The sequence below is a fragment of the Rattus norvegicus genome, chromosome 12, assembly GCF_021556685.1.
Source record: "Rattus norvegicus strain SHRSP/BbbUtx chromosome 12, alternate assembly SHRSP_T2T, whole genome shotgun sequence".
In the NCBI taxonomy this organism is placed as follows: domain Eukaryota; kingdom Metazoa; phylum Chordata; class Mammalia; order Rodentia; family Muridae; genus Rattus; species Rattus norvegicus.
The window spans coordinates 41,964,631-41,983,674 of record NC_141545.1 but is presented as its reverse complement, the minus strand read 5'-3'; the positions used below and the strand labels follow the sequence as shown (position 1 = coordinate 41,983,674).

Below are 19,044 nucleotides of genomic sequence, written 5' to 3'. Positions count from 1 at the left end.
TGGCCATGCTGGCCTGGATCCCAAAAAACTGGTCAGACCTGATCATCGCCAAAGCAAGTCCACTGGGTTCCCATTAGTGTGCTCAAAGTCACATGTTCTTCCACACTGGGTACCAGGACAGTTCCCAACTGACACAGGGTGGTCAGAACAGAAAAAGCCATGGAGGGATTTTTTTTTTGGGGGGGTTCTTTTTTTCGGAGCTGGGGACCAAACCCAGGGCCTTGCGCTTCCTAGGTAAGCGCTCTACCACTGAGCTAAATCCCCAGCCCCCGACATGGAGGGATTTGCTGGGTGATCCTTCCCTTGTGTCTTTTTTTTAATTTATCTTATGTATACTGTATACTGTACACTGTCACTGTCTTCAGACACACCAGAAGAGGGCATCGGATCCCATTACAGATGGTTGTGAACCACCATGTGGTTGCTGGGATTTGAACTCAGGACCTCTGGAAGAGCATTCAGTGCTCTTAACCGCTGAGCCATCCTTCCAGCCCCTCCCTTGTGTCTTCTGAAGCCATGGTTCCTTCTCTCTCTCTCTCTCTCTCTCTCTCTCTCTCTCTCTCTCAAAGATTTATTTATTTATTATATATAAGTACACTGTAGCTGTCTTCAGATACACCAGAAGAGGGCATCGGATCTCTTTACAGATGGTTGTGAGCCACCATGTGGTTGCTGGGAATTGAACTCATGACCTCTGGAAGAGCAGTCGGGTGCTCTTAACCGCTGAGCCATCTCTCCAGCCCCCCCCCCCCCTCTAATTTTGTATCTGTTCTTGTTGGAGACTCCTCTGGCGTCTATGGATGTTGGGGAACTTTCCTCAGAGGTTGGTCAAATCGATTCTCCTGATAAATGCAAGGAACTGAAAGTGGAAACCAGGGGACTCCAGCAGGTTCCCAGAGCAAGTGAGTGCAGTGTCCCAGCGAGGAGGGTCACTTTTATTGTTATGGCTACTTTGTTAATAGCATGTCCAGTTGGGCAGAGAAGCGAGCTTCTCAGGAATCAAGGCATGTATCCAGACATGTATCTAGAAAGCCATCTTCGGTGTGGGAGCTTCATGTACCTGACTATTCCCTAGAAACTGAGGCAGGGGACGCGCATCCTTGTGCTCCTTCTGTTTCTTCTTGCATTTGTTGGCATTCCCAATGTCCTTGAGAGATATCGACACTGGATGTCTGAACGCCCATGTCACAGGTTCATTACAGTCTCAATCCAAACAAACCCCGACAAGGGAGAAGAGTGAAGGAGTCCTTTACTCTGTGTGTGTGCGTGTGCACGAGCATGTGTGTGCACGAGCATGTGTGTGCATGTGCACATGTGTGTGAATGTGCACAAGCCTGTGTGTGTACATGTGCATCCGAAACTGTGCGCATGCACATGTGTGTGCATATGTGAGGGCCTGTATGTGCACATGTGTGTATGAGTATGTGCACATGTGTGTATGAGTATGTGCACGTTTGTGAATGTGCACAAGCCTGTGTGTGTACTCGTGCATCCGCATGTGTGTGCATGTGCACCTGTGTGCATATATGCAAGCCTGCATGAGCACATGTGTGTGCATGTGTGTATGTGCACACATGTGAATGCACAAGCCTGTGTGTACATGTGTGTGTGCATGTGTATGCCTGTGTGTATAGTGTTTCATGTGTGTAGCTACATGTATCCATATGTGTGCGGAGGCCAGAGAACAACCTTGGGTGTAATTCTTCAGGAGGTGGCTACCTTCATGGTTGAGATAGGGCCTTGATCTGACTAAGCAGTCAAGGCTGTCTGGTCAGAGAGCCACCAGGAGCTTCCTCTGACTGCTCTCTCAGTATATACCACATACCCTGCTTTCCCATGTGGGTTCTGGAGCACAAAGTCCGGAGCTCATCCATGGGCAGCAACCACCCTCCCTGCTTCGTCTCCTCCCCAGCCCCGCAGGGTCTTTTACAAATCCAAAATGGGGGTTAGACAGATGGCTCGGTGGTTAAGACCATGTGTTTGCACGTGGCCTTGAAGCAGCTAGTCTGAGGCAGACAAGGGGTTATGCCTCAGCTTGGCAGTAGAGCAAGGTTAACCTCAGAGATCAAGAGACAGAATTAGGGCCACATGACATACTATGTGATAGCCACTTCCTTTTTACAAATCCTTGTTTTTCTCTCAGGCCTAAAACAGAGGTGGGGCTCAGGTTACTGCGATCTGCCAGTATGCAGGGGCTATGCTGCCAGTGAGGGCTGGGCCCTTCATGGATCTTCCATTAGGTGTGGTGGCACCTGTGTCCCCAGCCCATGTGGAGACAGGGTTAATGAGGGTCTCGTTCAGGTGGCGCGGCTCCTTTGGTGAGGTTTCTGAACTGCTGGTGAGGTGTGAAGAAGGCAAGTGGGATTACTAGGGGGCGTGGCGGACTCCAGTATATAAGGCCAGCACTGGGAAAGCCACTGACACCTGAGTCACGGGGCTATGCGAGCCTTTATTCCCCATATCCTGCATGTGACACAGGAAGTACACAGACTCTTTGTATCCCCAAAGCCCCTTTCCAACAGAGCATCTTAATCCTCTGAATTCGTATTCCAGATGTGGGCACAGGGTGGCTTCATCCCAGTTTCCAGCAGTATCTGCTGTGGCTATGCCCTCTGCTTTCCCAGAAGCCCCAGGAAGGAGCCTTATTGCTTCTGGAGAGATCAGAGCACACGGTGTCCAGATCCCTACAGCCTGGAGGAAGGGGGTCACAGGTCAATTCTGAAGAAAAGAACAGCTCCCCAGGCCTGCATCCAAATCTCCTTCTTCTATGCCTAAAACAAGCTCTAACTCAGTCGTCCCTCCAGAAACACCTTCTCGAGGAGACCCCAGAAAGATCGGGTCACAGTAACTGTCCCAGACTGAGGTGCGGTGGGGGAGGTGAGGAGCACACATACCAGGCCTTTGCAAACCCAGCATCTACACTCTGGGGGCTGCTGGCTCCTGCAGCCTGGAGCGACCCTTCAGCTCCATCTTAGCCACCGTCAGCTGGTGTACCTCATCAGGGCCGTCAGCGAAGCGCAGGGCTCGGGCCCAGCCAAAGAACTGAGCCAGGGGGTAGTCGCTGCTGAGGCCTGCTGCTCCAAAAGCCTGGCAGATACATAGCAGGAAACAGAAGAAAGCCGGAGTTCTCAAAGTGTCAGCCTGCTCAAAACCGCTGGCGACTGCTGTCTCACCAGGGGTCCCCTATACCACTGTGTGTCCCAGACTTCACATAGGACCATAATGGCATCCTTTGGATGCCTGGCTCACCGAGCCCATTCTACAAGGTTTGCTTCTGCTACTGAGAACGTCCTGTGGTCCTGTGTGGGATCAGGTGTCAGGATGCGCACCCCGCAGGGTCAGGGCACTGGGTATGAGCAGCAACAGGGCTTCCTTAGGCTGAGGCCAGCTACTTGCAAGCAGAATGCAGGGAGGGAAGCACGGGCTGTCGTGGGAGGGAGAGGAGGGGCCCTGCACGGCTTGGCTTGGAGAGGAAGGCAGCAGGCACAGCCCGAGGCAGGCCGGTGAGGGGCAGCTCACCTGAACAGCGCGGTCAATTACTCGATAAGCCATGGAAGGGGCTACCATTTTAATCATGGCGATCTCCAAAGCTGCAGCCTGCAGGAGAAGGCAGAGTAAAGGAAAACGGGATGAGGTGCTAAGAGGACCACAGAAAACCAAACTGACCGTCAGGGTGGACGCTGGACACAGTGCTGCAGGCAATAGTGGACCAAAGCTAGACCTGGGCATCCTCAAGCTGCCAAAAACAAGGGCATCAAAGAACCAGGGACAGCATGCCTGGCTCCACTACCTGGTGCAGCAGCTCTCCTGGGTCTGGGGCCCTTGCACGGGGGCCAGGTAACAGGGCAGTCCACATGCATCAAGGCCACCCACTATAGGAAATGGGGAACGTTGCTATGGGAATGAGCTCCTCTGTAGGCTAATGCTCTGTTTGGACCAGGTCTGTGAGGTCCTTCTCCCAGCTCTCTCCCCCTTCATTGGCCTCCTGCACTGGGTCTTGTTGAAGACCTGGGGCTACAGAGCTGACCATTTGGTGGACGTTCGCCTCTCTCCCCGGGCCTTTTCTGGTTGGCAATAGATGACCCTCTAGAGTTCAAGCAGAACATTAGCAGTCATCAGTGTCCAAGAGCTGAGCCTTCCCGCAGTTTGCCAAACAATGAGAGAAGGGTGGAGTCCAGTGTCCCCTCAGGATGGCTCCTGTCATCTCGGAGGCCTCCCACCTTGTTTCCGGCCACATCCATGAGGTGGGCAGCTTTCAGTACCAGCAGACGTGCCTGCTCGATGTCCACACGAGACCGGGCAATGTCTGCTAGGATGGTGCCGTGCTCCACAAGGGGCTTCCCGAAGGCCGTGCGGGACATCACCTACGGATACCAGGGAGACAAGGCTCGGGAGCTGGGCCTAGAGTGGTCCTGGGAGGCTCAGAGTGGATGACCTGCAGGGGAGCCAGGCACGCAGGAGAGAGCAGATGTGGGAACCGCCTGCCTGCCAGCTAGTTGGGGGCGGTTGCAATGCAATGGTCGTTACAGATGCCACACCTACAGAGCGCATTCTCCGGTGGCTGATGGCTGACTACAGCTTTGGTGATCCTGGAGAGCCTGGAATGTTACAGGTCCACAGCCAGGAATCTTGGGCTGTCTTGGTGCCTCAACGGACATTTATTGCCCACGGCAGTGTGTGACAACCTTGTGACTAAGGGAAGTCCTTCTGGAATGTGAAGATGGAGATCGCTACCTTCCACCAACCCAAGAGTTAAGGAGGTCATCGGAGAGGACCAGAGGCGCACAGCAGACATAGTTCTGCTTGTGTTGTGACTCGCCCGCCTGGAGCACCATCAACACAACTGAAGGTGTTCTGTGACTTTCTCCTTTGTTCAAACTTCATGAGCCTGGGCGTGGTGACGCACATCCTTAATCCCAAAGGCAGAGGCAGGAGGATCTCTATGACTATGAGGTCTATGCTGTGTGTGTGTGTGTGTGTGTGTGTGTGTGTGTGTGTGTGTGTGTGTGAGAAAGAGAGAGACAGAGACAGAGTGAGACAGAGACACAGAGACAGAGAGAGACAGAGAGAGATACAGTTAGATAATGTCTTCCAACAGAGTCAGGCAGCTGTGGCTCTCCCCTTAATCCTAGCGCTTGAGAGGCAGAGGGGGGCTGATCTCGAGTTTGAGTTCAAGGCCAGGCTGGTTTAAAGAAGCAAGTGAGTTCCAGGTCAGCCAGGGCTACAGAGAGAAACCATGTCTCAAAAAACAAACAAACAAACAAACAAACAAGCCAGCAAACCCCCCCCCCCAAAAAAAACCCACAAAGCAAAACAAAACAAGAAACTTTGTATAACTTAGTAGATTGCAAAGTGGAATCTGAGGTAATTTAAATCTGTATTCCTGAACAGTGCTTACATGTAACTCTGAAACAATCTTCTTTTTTTTTTTTTTTAAAGATTTATTTATTTATTATATATAAGTACACTGTAGCTGTCTTCAGATACACCAGAAGAGGGCATCAGATCTCTTTACAGATGGTTGTGAGCCACCATGTGGTTGCTGGGAATTGAACTCATGACCTCTGGAAGAGCGGTCGGGCGCTCTTAACCGCTGAGCCATCTCTCCAGCCCAACAATCTTCTTTTGAGCTGAGAGCCACATTGTTTTGTTTTGTTTTTCAAGACAGGGTTTCTTTGTGTAGCCCTCAATGCCCTAGTCCTGTAGATCAGGCTGGTTTTGAACTTCAGAGAGATCCAGAGAGATCCGTCTACCTCTCTCTGCCTTCCTAGTGCTGGGATTAAAGGTGTGTACCACCACAGAGCGGCCCAGAACTTCTAAGACCCCTTTAGTGAAGCCCTGGGCTTGAAGTTAGGCAAGAGAGAAAGCCCCAGCCAGCTTCTGGCCAAGACTGCTCCTGGTAAGGAAAGTAGGAAGGACTGAGGGAACTCCACCAAGGGGCAAGTCGCCATCTGCTGGCAAAGGCCAGCCTCACAGCCTGGAGTTCCAGCTTAGAAAGGGTTGAGAGTCAAAAGCATTCTTCTCTCACATGTTTTATTTATCTATCCCTGGGAAAATAATTTTTACAGCAATAATATATCTTGTGTCATGGCTGTCAATTTTCATTCAAAAGACAGAAAAAAATACCTAGTATCCCATCACCTGACAGGGGGTGGCTGTCGCCTTGGTGTGTCTGTAGAGTGAGCTGTTTGGAGAGCTGTTTGAGTCTAAAAGCTCGAGACCAATCTGGGCGGCAGAGTGAGCCCATCTCAAAACACACGATTCTTATCTGTGCTTCCACACTTTCTGCATGCATTTAAAGGTGCGCATAGATATAGTTTTAAAGTCTTATATGAGCGTGAGGGTTAGAGGATAACTTGGAGGAGTTGAATCTCCCCTTCCGCCCAGGAGTCAATCTCACTTCATGAGCCTCAGCAGATGCCTTTATGTGCTGGGCCGACTCACTGTTCTCTCTCCGGCCATTGAAAACACAGCGACAGTCCACACACTGTTCAGTAATCTCTGCCCAGTTGTTCATTTGAGACAGGGCCTTTCAGGTAGCCCTGGCTGTCCTGGAACTTGCTCTGGCCTCTGTCACAAAGAGACCCACTTGCCTCTGCCTACAGAGTTCTGGGGTGCAAGGCAAACATCATGACATCTGTCCCTAGCAGCCTGCTTTAAAAACAATAAATATAACATATAATTTATATATTAAATATCTAAATATAAATAAATATAATTTAGGAACACAGTGAGTTCATCTGTATACCATGAAGTTACGTTCCAATCAGGGATGGTCTGGTGCCTGCACCTGAGTCCCAACAAGGTCACCTCTGCCTACATGGAGAGTTCCAGACCAGCATGGCTGTTAAGAGACCCTGAGCTAGGAGAGAGGATGCAGTGAATAGTCTGGGACCTTTGTGCTATCTGTGTGACTGGAGACCACACCAGATCCTCCTGCACAGAAACCCTCCCCCAGCGCCTTATAGGCTTTTATCTCTCGAGCAATGTATAGAACTGTCTTTATGGAGGATGTCACACGGTCTTTACAGAGTCTCGATGGAGTCACTTCTGACATATATTTAGCGTGCTTTGTTCCTCCGAGGGATTCCAGGATTCTTTTTTATGTGTACTCAGGATTACTCATCTCCAGAATAAGTTTCCACTGAATTGTGTGGTGCTTAAAGATGCCGAAAACAAACTGCTCGGGGTAAGACTCATGAAGTCTCAACCGACTTGGTCACACCTAACTGAACCACCTTCTAACTTCCTGCGGATCCTCACTCTGCCGCCATGGTGGTGGCAGAGACCCCAGCCTTTAAGGGGCCCATGGCAAATGACTTTTGTTGTTTGAGACAATGTCATACTGTGGACACAGTCTGTAGGCTGGTCTTGGAGTTTCAGCAATCCTCCTGCCTGAGCTTCCGAGTGCTAGAACTATAGGCATAAGACGCCAGCCATGTCTGGATGTACTGAACAAGGAAGCTGTCATGCACAGGGCCAGGTGCTGTGACCCCCAGGGGCACAACAGGCCATGCAGGACCTCCCTGGGGATGTGCTGGGAACACAAATGGCTCCTGGTTGCCCATAATCCTCTGGGTTTTGGAACCTTGCCCTCGGCCACCATAAAGCCTGCCTTGGCATCTGGCCACCTGGACAGAGGGGTACCCATCCCTCTCTGGAAGCCAGCTGTGGCCAAGTAAAGCACGTGCAAAGCAGAGATGGAGATTCTGGGAGGGAACACCATCCCCGAGGTCTGTTCTCAGAAGGGTACCAGCGTTGGAATTCTCCAGCCAGCAACAGGGGCTTTGAGTCAATGTGGGCACAAGGCGGGGACTCACCCGTGTCTTCATGAGTTCCAGGGCCCTCTCTGAATACCCGATCAACCTCATGCAGTGATGAATCCGACCGGGCCCCAGCCTGCCCTGAGCGATCTCAAAGCCTCGGCCAGGGCCCAGAAGTATGTTCTCCTTAGGCACACGCACATCTTTGAACTGTACTTCACCATGGCCACCTGAAAGACCAAGATGCAGGTTCTTTGGACATCTGTATACCTTGCTTAGGTTAGGGCTAGCTGCTGGTCCCGTTCCCAGGCCTTAGGCTTCTAACTGGGTCATCGCTAAGGAGGGGGACAGCGGCCCCAGAAATACAGGAAGGGAGTTGATGTCTACAGCAAAAACAAGTTACTCTATTCGTTTCTTTCTTTCTTTTTTTCTTTTGTGAGACAGAGTTTCTCTGTGTAAACCAGACTGGCCTTAAACTCAGGGACCTGCCTGCGTCTGCCTCCCAAGTGCTGGGATTAGGCGTACAGGCAAGGTGCATTTGGGAGGATCAGAAGCCAACTTTAAGGAGCCAGGTCCCTTCTACCATGTAGGTTCTTAGGGATTGAACTCAGGCGGTCGGGCTTGCAGCAAGCGCCTTTCACTACTGAGCCAGCTCACTGGCCACACATTGATTCATTTTTACACGTATTATTTATTGGTTTTGTGTGTGTGTGTGTGTGTGTGTGTGTGTGTGTGTGTGCATGCACACGCACGCGCACATGCCCAAGCATGTGTGAGGAGCTCAGAGTACAACTAGCAGAGCTAGTTCTCTCCCATGTGGGTCCCAAGGACTGAACTCAGGTCATCGGGCTTGATGGAAGCACCTACTGAGCCTCGAGGATAAACTAGGACGCAGGCCAGAACCCCTGGATGAGGAATGTGGGTGTGCCGGTCCTCTGGAGACGTGGGTGTGAATGTTGTCAGTGGAGAGGTCCCTCCCCTCATACAGGTGAGGGGAGTCCACTGGGGCCTTGGCCCACACAAACAAAGCCAGGAGGATGCAGGCCTGGTGCCTCTGCCCGCCTGCCTGCCTCCTCTCAGGACTCCTGCTTCTCTTCTGAGAATGGAGGGGAAAAGGCATAAACACCCACAGGCAGTCTGCTGGGTGGGCCAAGTTTCTGAGGGAATAAAAGGCTGGGCTGGGCCTCCCCAGCGCCTTCAGATCCTTGGCATGTGACAAATTCTGAAGGGGGCAAGGGCTCCCCAATCTGCTGTCCTGTATTAGAGCCATATTCAGGGTGACTGACTCGGGGATATCTAACCTGGAGGATCCTCTAACCCAAACACCGACAGAGGCCGGATGACTTTGATTCCGGGCGTGTCCATGGGAACCAAGAGCATAGACTGTTGCTGGTGCCTTGGGGCCTGCGGGTCTGTTTTCCCCATAAACACACAGAGTTTGCAGCGTGGATCCAGGATACCTGCCGGGAAGAGGAGGGACAGGGCCTGTCAGTGGGTTCTGGGACTACGGGAGCCTCTGACCGCACGCAGCCCTGGCCTGCGAACAGCAAAGCGATGACCCTGACAGAGCCACGGGATCAGAGATGCCTACGTGGCCTCCGGGCCAGACAAAGCTTATTGCAGCGAGATGGGGACCTGTCACACTGTAAGGGCAGCATTTTTCACTTTCACGTGGGAGTTTCTGTCTGTATGTGTGTGCAGTGCCCACAGAAGCCAGAAGAAGGTGTCAGGTCACCTGGAACTAGAGTCACAAGAGAGTTGGGAGCTGTCACGCGGGTGGTGGCTGGTCCTCTGCAAGAGCACCCAGGGCCTTTAACTGTTGAGGCCTCAGTCTAACACCATGAGAAAAAAAAAGGTTTAAAACCATCACGTTAGACTTAAAAACCAGGGACAAGATGTAAAAGAGGCTGTCAGTGCCTCTAGCTTGCTGAGCGTCACGTGAGGTAGTGGGCTGCATGATGGGTATCTACCATGGATATTACCCAACGTCAGCTCACAAATCATCCCCCGTGAGGCAGCCAAGATAGGACTGGCTACAAAAGCCATCGACAAGAGTGCGCCCTCTTGTGGACACTGGTGGTTGTGGACCCAGGGCAGAGGCAACTCTTGGAGACACCCAGAGGACAATTGAGCTGCTTCTCAAGCTTCCCTTCTGGCTAGTGCTTCAGAAAACTTCTTCAGAGAACGATCTGTGCTTCTAGCAGGCCATGGTTGTGTTTTGTGGGAGGCCTGGAAGCCTCCCTGGCTGGACCTCTGTGAGAATACCAGCTGTGTTCTCTCCAGGTCCAAAGTGTAACACATACGCCAAAGACCAGGCACACTGTGTAAATGGAGCGAGTGGTTCAGAATCCACCATGATAGAGAGACTGGGGACACAGCTCAAGATGGAACGCTTGCCCAGAGCACAAGCAAGGCACACTTCATCTCTCTCTGTCTCCTCCTCTCCTCTTTCCTCCCCTACTCTCCCCTCCCTCTTCCTCTAGTCATAAGTGGTTCTGAATATTAGATTTTCCCCACACAGTCAACAGGTATCTAAGAACAAAAGAAAACGGGATAGGATGAGTTCAGAGAACACTTCCGTAACATGAGTCAGAATCGTCTTACAGAGGTGAGATGGAAAGTCAAATGCCTCAGTGAACAAGTGGTAAGCGTTCACTTCATAACAATTATAAAATTAAAAACTTTAATTTATGTCTGTGTTTTGCCTGCATGTGTGCATGTATGGGTACCACATGATGCCTGGTGCTCAGGAAAGTCTGAAGAGGGCATCAGATCCCCTGGGATTACGATGTGAGCAGCCATGCGGGTGCTGGGAACTGAACCCAGGACCTCTGCAGGAACAAGTGCTCTTCACCCCGAGCCATCTCTCCAGCCCACTGCTTAGAAACATAATGAAGCTGGGTCTAGTGGCCTACGCCTTTAACCTCAGCACTTGGAAGGCAGAGGCAAGTGGATCTCTGGGAGTTCAAGGCCAGCCTAGTCTACATAAGCAAGTTCTAGGCAGACAGCCCCAGTCTCAAAAACAACAACAACAACTCAAAAACAACAAGTGAAAGAGTTATTTAAAAACTCTGTTAAGGGGGTGGAGAGATGGCTCAGGGGTTAAGAGCACTGGCTGCTCTTCCAGAGGTCCTGAGTTCAATTCCCAGCAACCACATGGTGGCTCACAACCATCTGTAAAGAGATCCGATGCCCTCTTCTGGTGTATCTGAAGACAGCTACTGTGTACTTATATATAATAAATGAATAAATCTTTTTTTTTTCCACATGGAAAGGTTTAATGAGAGAAGAAGAGTAGAGGAGGGGAGAAGTAAAGGCCAGCCATGAGCATGGGAGGGAAGGGGGATAGGGAGTGGGAAGAGAAGGGATAAAGGAGAAGAGGGTAAGAGAACAGAGAAAAGAGAGCTGAATAAATCTTTAAAAAAAAAAAAAAAAACCTCTGTTAAGGGGCTGGAGAGATGGCTCAGTGGTTAAGAGCACTGACTGCTCTTCCAGAGGTCCTGAGTTCAATTCCCAGCAACCACGTGGTGGTTCAGATCCATCTGTAATGGATCTGATGCCCTGTTCTTGTGGTGTTTGGAGATAGCTACAGTGAACTCATATAAATAAAATAAATAAATCTTAAAAAAGAAAAAACTGTTAAAAGTCTGTGGACGATGTAGCATTTGGATTTGTTTTTTTGTTGTCATTTTTTTGTTGTTGTTGTTGTTTTTTTCCAGACAGGATCTCATGTAGCCCAGGCTGGCCTTGAACTCGTACATGACCAAAGATGGCATCCCCACACCTGTGTTAATCTCCACCACTACCTCCCAAGCCCTGGAATCATAGTTTGCACAACACCATGTCTAGAGGTATATGAATTTTTGACAAATACATACATTTGAGCCTGGTGTGGTGGCACACACCTGTGACCCCAGCACTTGGAATGCAGAGGCATGCGGATCCGGAGTTCAAGGCCAGCATCAGCTACATAGCAGTCTGAGGTCGGCATAGCCTACATGATACTTCAATCTCTACAACACCTGCCAGCTGCTACAGCCCCAGGGGAGTGACTGGTCACCCCAAGTCCTAGTTTCCTCCTGTGAAATGGGATGGGGCCTGGGGATCCCTGCCTTAAGGGAAGTACAGGGGCTCTGTGAGCTGAGGCACAGAAACACTTGGAAGCCCCTAAGATACAACACACCGACCTCAAGAGAAAGGGAGAGGGGCTGGGGATTTAGCTCAGCGGTAGAGCGCTTGTCTAGGAAGCGCAAGGTCCTGGGTTCGGTCCCCAGCTCCGAAAAAAAGAATCAAAAAAAAAAAAAAAAAAAAAGAGAGAGAGAGAAAGGGAGAGCTACCGAGAAGGCTTCCGGCCAAAATGGCAGGGACAGGATAAAGAGAGAAGGTTCCCTTAACAGATTCCTAGAGCTCTGCCTGCAAAAGCCCCTGTAATCCCCCTCCCCCAACCCCATGCATCTCACACTGGGCCTCAGAGGCCTGCCCGCCCACGCAGACTGAGTTTGGCAAGCAGACTGAGTTTGGCAAGCGTATTTCAGGCCAAATACCTGAGATCCACCACTTGTGACCATTTATGACATAGGAGCCATCTTCCTCTTTGATGGACGCCTCGATGTTGGAGGCATCTGAGGAGGCCACCTGAAGGAGAGCACGTTCCGGTTAGAGATCCTAGTGACCTACATCGTACAGGAGCAGAAGAGCAGCCTCGGCCCAGCCTTTAGATGTGAACATGGTACCTGGGGCTCGGTCATGGCGAAGCAGGAACGGATCCTGCCCTCCAGGAGTGGCGCCAGCCAGCGGGCCTTCTGCTCCTCCGTGCCGTAGCGCACCAGGATTTCCATGTTCCCCGTATCCGGGGCAGAGCAATTAAATATCTGAGGAGAAGAAACTCATCCATGTCCCCCACATCTCCTAAGGACCCTGAAGCCAGGGGCTAGAAGCTCCCACAGCCCATACCCCTAGGCGTCTCCCATGCTGAGTGGATTCTCTACACAGGCTTTAGTCCACGGCCTTGCCCATGTGAGATTCCAGCTGTGTGGTGGCCTGAGATGGACCTTCCACATGCAGGGGATTCCACTGGCCGTGCGCGTGTGTGCGCGTGTGACATGTTCTCGTGCTGAGAGAACTGTGGGGACTGTACCTCAGAAGCGTACAGAGACATGCCCATCACTTCACACAGATGTGCGTACTCCACATTAGTCAGCCCTGCTCCGTACTTTCTCTCAGGATCCGTCTCCAAGGGTAGGAAAAGGTTCCAAAGCCCTTCAGCCTGGGCTTTCTCCTGTCAGGGGAAGGGATGGCAATAATCACTGAATCTTACATATATATAAGTTTGGACAGAAGTATCATTATCCATCTTTAACCCCAGCAAGCATGGGGAGCTCTGAGTTTGAGGCTAGCCTGGTCTATGTGTTGAATTTCAGGCCAGCTAGGACCACACAGAGAGATGCTGTCTCAAAGTACCAAGACAAAAAAAAAAAACCAAAAGCTGGGTTGAGGTGGTGAACACCCAGGAGGCAGAGGCAGGCAGATCTCTGTGAGTTCGAGGCTAATCTGGTCTATAAAGCAAGTTCAAGTTCCAGGACAGCCTGGGCTACACAGAGAAACCCTGTCTCCAAACAAACAAACAAACAAACAAACAAACACACCAGACAAAGAAACCCAATGTAAGCATGTACATGTGTATGAACGTGAATGCAGGGGCCCATGGAGGTGAGGGGTGTGGTATTAAAATGCCTGGACCTAGAGTTATAGACAGTTGTGAGTCTCCTGATGTGGATGCTGGGAACTGACCTTTAGCCCTCTAAAATCACAGTCTGTTCTCTTAACCTTGAGTCATCTCCCCAGCCCAGGTCAAATCTTGTCTTGACCAGTGGCACACAGAGGGGAAAGGAAGGCGCAGTTCGAGACACAGCATATACCCAAAGCAATGCCAAGGCAGACCCATTGGCCAGACACAGGCCTGCAGGCACGGGTGGCATAAATGAGAGAGAACTAGCAAGGTCCAGAGTGAGCTCATTCCAGTTCTCCATATCCCAGCCACCCCCACCCCCCATCTCCATCCCCATGCCTCCTCAGGACTAACACTAGTGCTGTTGATAGGTAGGAATCCTACTGGAACACAGCCAGCTCCCCGGGGTTGGGGGTGGGGGTGGGCGTGGGCATGGGGGTCCTGAGACCTGTGAGCTCAGGCCCTGAGCAAGCCCTCCTTTCCAGAGGTAAGTAATTAAATAACGAACCTTTCTACTGATGTGGGTGGCACCATTCCCTAGGCTGGAGATCCATATGGATATAAAAGGTGAAGAAAGGAAGGCCTCGGGTATAGATTCATGTGTCTGCTTCTGCCTCTGTTTTCTGTCACCCTGAGGGGAGCTGCTTTCCACAGGCTTCCTCACTGTGTTGTCCTGACTGACCACAGGCAGGAATGGGCCAGCCCACCACAGACTGCGGGCGTTTGTCAGAACGGTGAGGGAACAAGGCGGAGTGAGCAGAACACTTTCCAAATGCTCGGCTCTCTGCTTCTCATACCATCTCTCTAGCAAGAGAGTTTGGCTAGAGACGTCCCCTAACATGGCTCGTTTCTCAAAGCCGTGTGACAGATGTCCATGTGACACGATGCGTCTCCAAGCTACAGGTCATATTACTTGATTTTGAGACAGGGTCTCGGGGTTGGGGATTTAGCTCAGTGGTAGAGCGCTTGCCTAGCAAGCGCAAGGCCCTGGGTTTGGTCCCCAGCTCCAAAAAAAGAAAAAAGAAAAAAAAAAGCAAGCGCGAGACAGGGTCTCAAGTAGTTGAGGTTGGCCTGAACTTTTTATCCTCCTGCCTCTACCTCCCAAGTATGGGGACCACAGGAGAACTATGCCCAAATTACCACTCTCCTTCCTCATCCCAGACACACACACACACACACACACACACACATACACACACACCACACCCACACACACATACACACACACACATACACACACACACCCACACACACACCACACACACACCCACACACACACCCCCCACACACCAAACATACAACACCCCCCACACACATACACATACCACATACACACACCACACACACACACACACACCATACACACACACATACACACACACACACCACACACACACACCATACACACACATACACACACACACACCACACACACACACCATACACACACATACACACACACACCACACACACACCACACACACACACACCCCACACACACATACACATACCACATACACACACATACACATACACCACACACACACCCACACACACCATACACACACATACACACACACACCACACACACACACACACACACGCACGCACGCACGCAGGCGCGCCGCCCCTGTGAAACCTGATTAGCCAGCAGCGACCTCTCTCTAGTGATGGGAAACCAAGAGGATTCCACTCAGCCTCCTTCCCTCAAGCCTCAATGGCTAGGGTCCGCCACACAGATGAGCTGGCTTACCTTGAGGTCTTCTATCAGCGGGGAAGGGCTCCACCTGTCGGCTGAGGCCTGGTGTCTCTGCAGCTCTGTCTCCACGGGGTACACCTTCTGTTCCATAAACTGCAACAGCTGGTCATACAACTTCCTGACCCGAGGGGACAGGCCCTCTGGAGAGATGATCAGGCCTCCCTTTGCCTCATGAGAGGGGGAAGCAGCTACTGTAGTGCTGTGACTCCTCGAGCCCGTGGGAGTCCTCGGGAGCCGTGGCCCAGCCCAGGCATGGTAGGATCTCGTCAGTGTTGTGGTGGCTGGCATCGCTTTGAAAACCCGGAACCCTTCTTTGATGGCAAAATCCCAGGCCAGCTCAGCCATGGACTCAGTGAGCTTCCCACTTTGCCCGGCTGTTGCAGAGCTGGCCTGTCCTACGGAGAATGGAGGGAGAACTGATGACCCATGACCACCCTGGTGACGTGCAATACTCTGAGGGCAGACACTGCTACTGGCTGAGCTCTGCACTCCCAGGCAGCACTCCACTCTGAATCTGAACTTAGCGGACAGGGAAACTGAGTCTGGAGAGGGTGGTAAGTCAGCGACCTGGGAACCAGAAGTTGGAGGTCAGATATCCCCTGCTGCTTGGCCTTACTTTTCCTAAAGAAACTAATTTAAGCTGTGGTGGCACAGACCTTTAATTCCAGCACTCAGGACAGGGCTTCCTGTTGCTTCCCAGATATAGATGAGGATGCCCTTGAACTCTCCGACCTTGAACCCCCACTTCCCAAGTGTGAGCTACCACAGCTGGCTCTACACACCCGTACTTTCATGATGATGGGGAAATAAATTGAGCTGTACACCATTCTGACCCAACCTCTCTCCTCAGAGCCTCCGTGGCTGCCGGGCCAAGGCTTACCTGTGAGCAAGCGCTTGTAGACTCCCTGTAGGATTGCAGCCACTCGGAAAAAAGAGAAAGCCATGTAGAAGTTCCAGTTGTCGATGGGTGGGATGCCCATGTTAAGACAGTACATCCTGAAGTACTCCTCCACGGTGGGGATGCCCAGCTCCCTCACATCCTGGTCCCTGAACCCTGAGATGAGACAGAGCCGACCAGAGTGGTTGGTACCCGCGTTTCCCTACCACTAGCGACTGTGAATTCTGAAGGCCACTCTGCTCCCCAGTGACATTCACAGCTATGAGGCCGCTTGTGAGTCCTGTGGCTCCTTGCCCTAGCCACTGGCCTGAGGTAAGCTACTGACGGAGCACTCCCTCAAGGTTTCAGACCAAATTATCAGTCAACAAAGGATCCCCCCTGGACCACAGCTCCCAGATGGAGACATCCTTAGCTGGTCATTTGCTCAGACACAGTTCCAGGCGGGCTGGTGGTGGAGCTCAGTGCTACAGCACTTGTTTGGCATGTGCCAGGCCCTGGGTGTGATGCCCAGACACGGGAGTGTACACACACACACACACACACACACACACGAACACATGTATGCATGTATGCATGCACCCATGCACTCACGCACACACAGGCATCAGAAGAGCAATCTCACTGTATTATGAAGCAGATAAACATCAGGACACTAAGCTTCACTGATTTGCTTGCACCGTAATATATGACCCCTGACTAAAAGCCTGAATACTCTGTGTCTTGGTAATCAGATGACTAGAAAGATGTCCAGTGTCTTACTTTATGGGGTCAGAAGAGAGGTGATGGCAAAAAAAACCAGAGACCACCCCCACACCCCTCACCACCACCATCACCACCACCACCACCAAACAAACCCTCAGAAACAAAGCATCCAAATAAGAAAGAAACCAAGTGTCTTTTTTTTTTTCCCTTTTCTTTTTTTCGGAGCTGGGGACCGAACCCAGGGCCTTGCGCCAAGCGCTCTACCACTGAGCTAAATCCCCAACCCCGAAACCAAGTGTCTTATATCACATCTATGTGATAAAAGTTGTCACTGCAAATTAAGACATCAAAGAAATATTTAATGACCATCTGTCCAAACTATACACCTACAGTGGGCGTGGCAGCACAGGCCTGTAATCCCAGCACTCTGAGGCAGAGGTAGGAAAAATCACTGGACTTTAAGGCCAGCCTAGGCCACAAGCAAGTTCCAATACAGTCAGGGTTACATAGTGAGGCCCTGTCACCAAAACCAGTGAAGGGCTGCAGAGATGGCCCAGTGGCTAAGGGCACTTGCTGCTCTTACAGAGGGCCAGAGATTAGGTTCCCAGCACCTATGCAGGCAGCTCGTATAACCCCGGCTCAGGGAGTTTCCATGCCTGCCTCTCAACTCTAGGGAACCCACCGGTGTACATACCTGCCCACACATATGCACACAATTAAAAATAAGTCTTAAAAGCAAAACAGCTGGACACGCTTGGGGCACCCCTTCGATCCCAGCACTTGGGAGGCTGAAGCAGGGTTATCTCTGTAAGTGTGAGGCCAGCCTGGTCTACACAGTGAGTTCCAGGACATTCAAGGCTACGTGGAGACAAACCACCACAGCGCACACACGCCCCCTCCCTGCCATTCCGAACCAGACCGAGGCAAAGTACACAGTGAGTAGAATGATGAGATCATAAAGTCATAAGGGCATGCTTCGTTTCCATACTAGACTGGATGCGGTAACACATGCCCAAAATCCCAGCTCCCAGGAAGTGAAGGCAGGAGGCTCGGGAGTCTGAAGCCAGCCTCAGCTACACAGGGAGTTCAAGGACAGCCAGTCAGGAGAGCCTATCAGAGCAAACAACCCAGAAACAGCAGGAACAAGACGAAGGCAGATGTACGAATGGAAGGAAGGGGCAAGGTGAGCCTGGGCAGATCAACAAGAGATTGTCCAGAACATATGGAAAAATGTAAGCTGGTGCTTCAGCATGATGCTAGCGTGTCTGCTGGCACGCACGACCGCCAAGACGTACCCGCAGTGCAAACAAACAAACAAAAAATGCAGAATAAATGGAGATACCTCCTATTCTTACCCCCACATGCCAGGGACAATATTACTTGAGCCACTTGGACCTCGCTCTCGAGCTCCAGTCCGGCCACCTCAGCCAGTGCGTGCCCCAGTGCTTGCTGTGGAACTGGCTCCTACCTCTGAGCATGGGAAAGCTGGACGGCAGGTAGTGAGCCAGGCAGCTGTAGGCCACGTCAGCAAAGGGGTCCCCTAAGGTGGAAAGCTCCCAGTCCAGGACAGCGAGCACCTCCGCCTTTTCAGGACGGAACATCAGGTTGTCCAGCCTGAGAAGTGAGAAGCCACAGAAGGAATGGAGACAGCTGGGGACACTCTATTTTTCCTCCCGGGTTCACCCTCCAGCAGTGTGTATGCTGCAACCAGGCTAACTTCTAGGTCTCCTACCTAGGTCCTCTGGCTTCCAGCTGGCCTCAGCCAATCAAAAGCCTCAGCAGGGCATGGGATGAGCTTAGCTGTTTCTTCTCCCAACTCCCCAACTGAGAAAAGCCAAGGGCCATAGCTCTGGCCAGGAGCCCTCTCTGAAGTTATCCCTTCTTGATTCATACCCTCTCTGTGATGTCCCTAAAGCAGGCCTCTTCACTGCATGAGGAACCTGGCTTCTAATACATGTCAAGTGACACTGAAGGGCTTCCGGGGCAGTGGAGATCATGGGAGAAAATATAGCTTCTTTAGTAAATGCTCTTCTGGAGACCCGAGTCACCAGACACATCTGTTACCCAGGGGCTACTATTCTGGGAAACCACAAAGCCACAGAAAATGACCTGAGGAGCCCAGCTGCAGGCATAGCAAGCAGGCCAATAACTACAGCCCCAGCCAGAGAGCCACCGTGGTGGAAACATGCTGTTC

At 51.5% G+C, this 19,044-nt stretch overlaps 1 protein-coding gene across 3 annotated transcripts in view; it reads right to left on the bottom strand.

Annotated features, from left to right (window-relative positions):
* Positions 1-2,429: 2,429 nt before the first annotated feature.
* Positions 2,430-19,044, bottom strand: part of Acad10 (acyl-CoA dehydrogenase family, member 10) — a 42,482-nt gene continuing 25,867 nt past the window's right edge. For 2 of the 3 annotated variants that reach the window (NM_001398790.1, XM_087578462.1), the window contains 12 exons: positions 18,319-18,464; positions 16,131-16,304; positions 15,245-15,645; positions 12,901-13,041; positions 12,497-12,634; positions 12,308-12,398; positions 9,065-9,223; positions 7,821-7,993; positions 4,221-4,364; positions 3,520-3,597; positions 2,895-3,087; positions 2,430-2,691 (listed from right to left, as the gene is read on the bottom strand). In NM_001398790.1, the coding sequence (NP_001385719.1) occupies positions 2,917-3,087; positions 3,520-3,597; positions 4,221-4,364; positions 7,821-7,993; positions 9,065-9,223; positions 12,308-12,398; positions 12,497-12,634; positions 12,901-13,041; positions 15,245-15,645; positions 16,131-16,304; positions 18,319-18,464 (1,816 nt within the window). In that variant the 3' untranslated portion in view covers positions 2,430-2,691; positions 2,895-2,916. The remainder of the gene's footprint in view (positions 2,692-2,894; positions 3,088-3,519; positions 3,598-4,220; positions 4,365-7,820; positions 7,994-9,064; positions 9,224-12,307; positions 12,399-12,496; positions 12,635-12,900; positions 13,042-15,244; positions 15,646-16,130; positions 16,305-18,318; positions 18,465-19,044) is intronic. The other variant, XM_087578461.1, reaches the window with a different exon arrangement.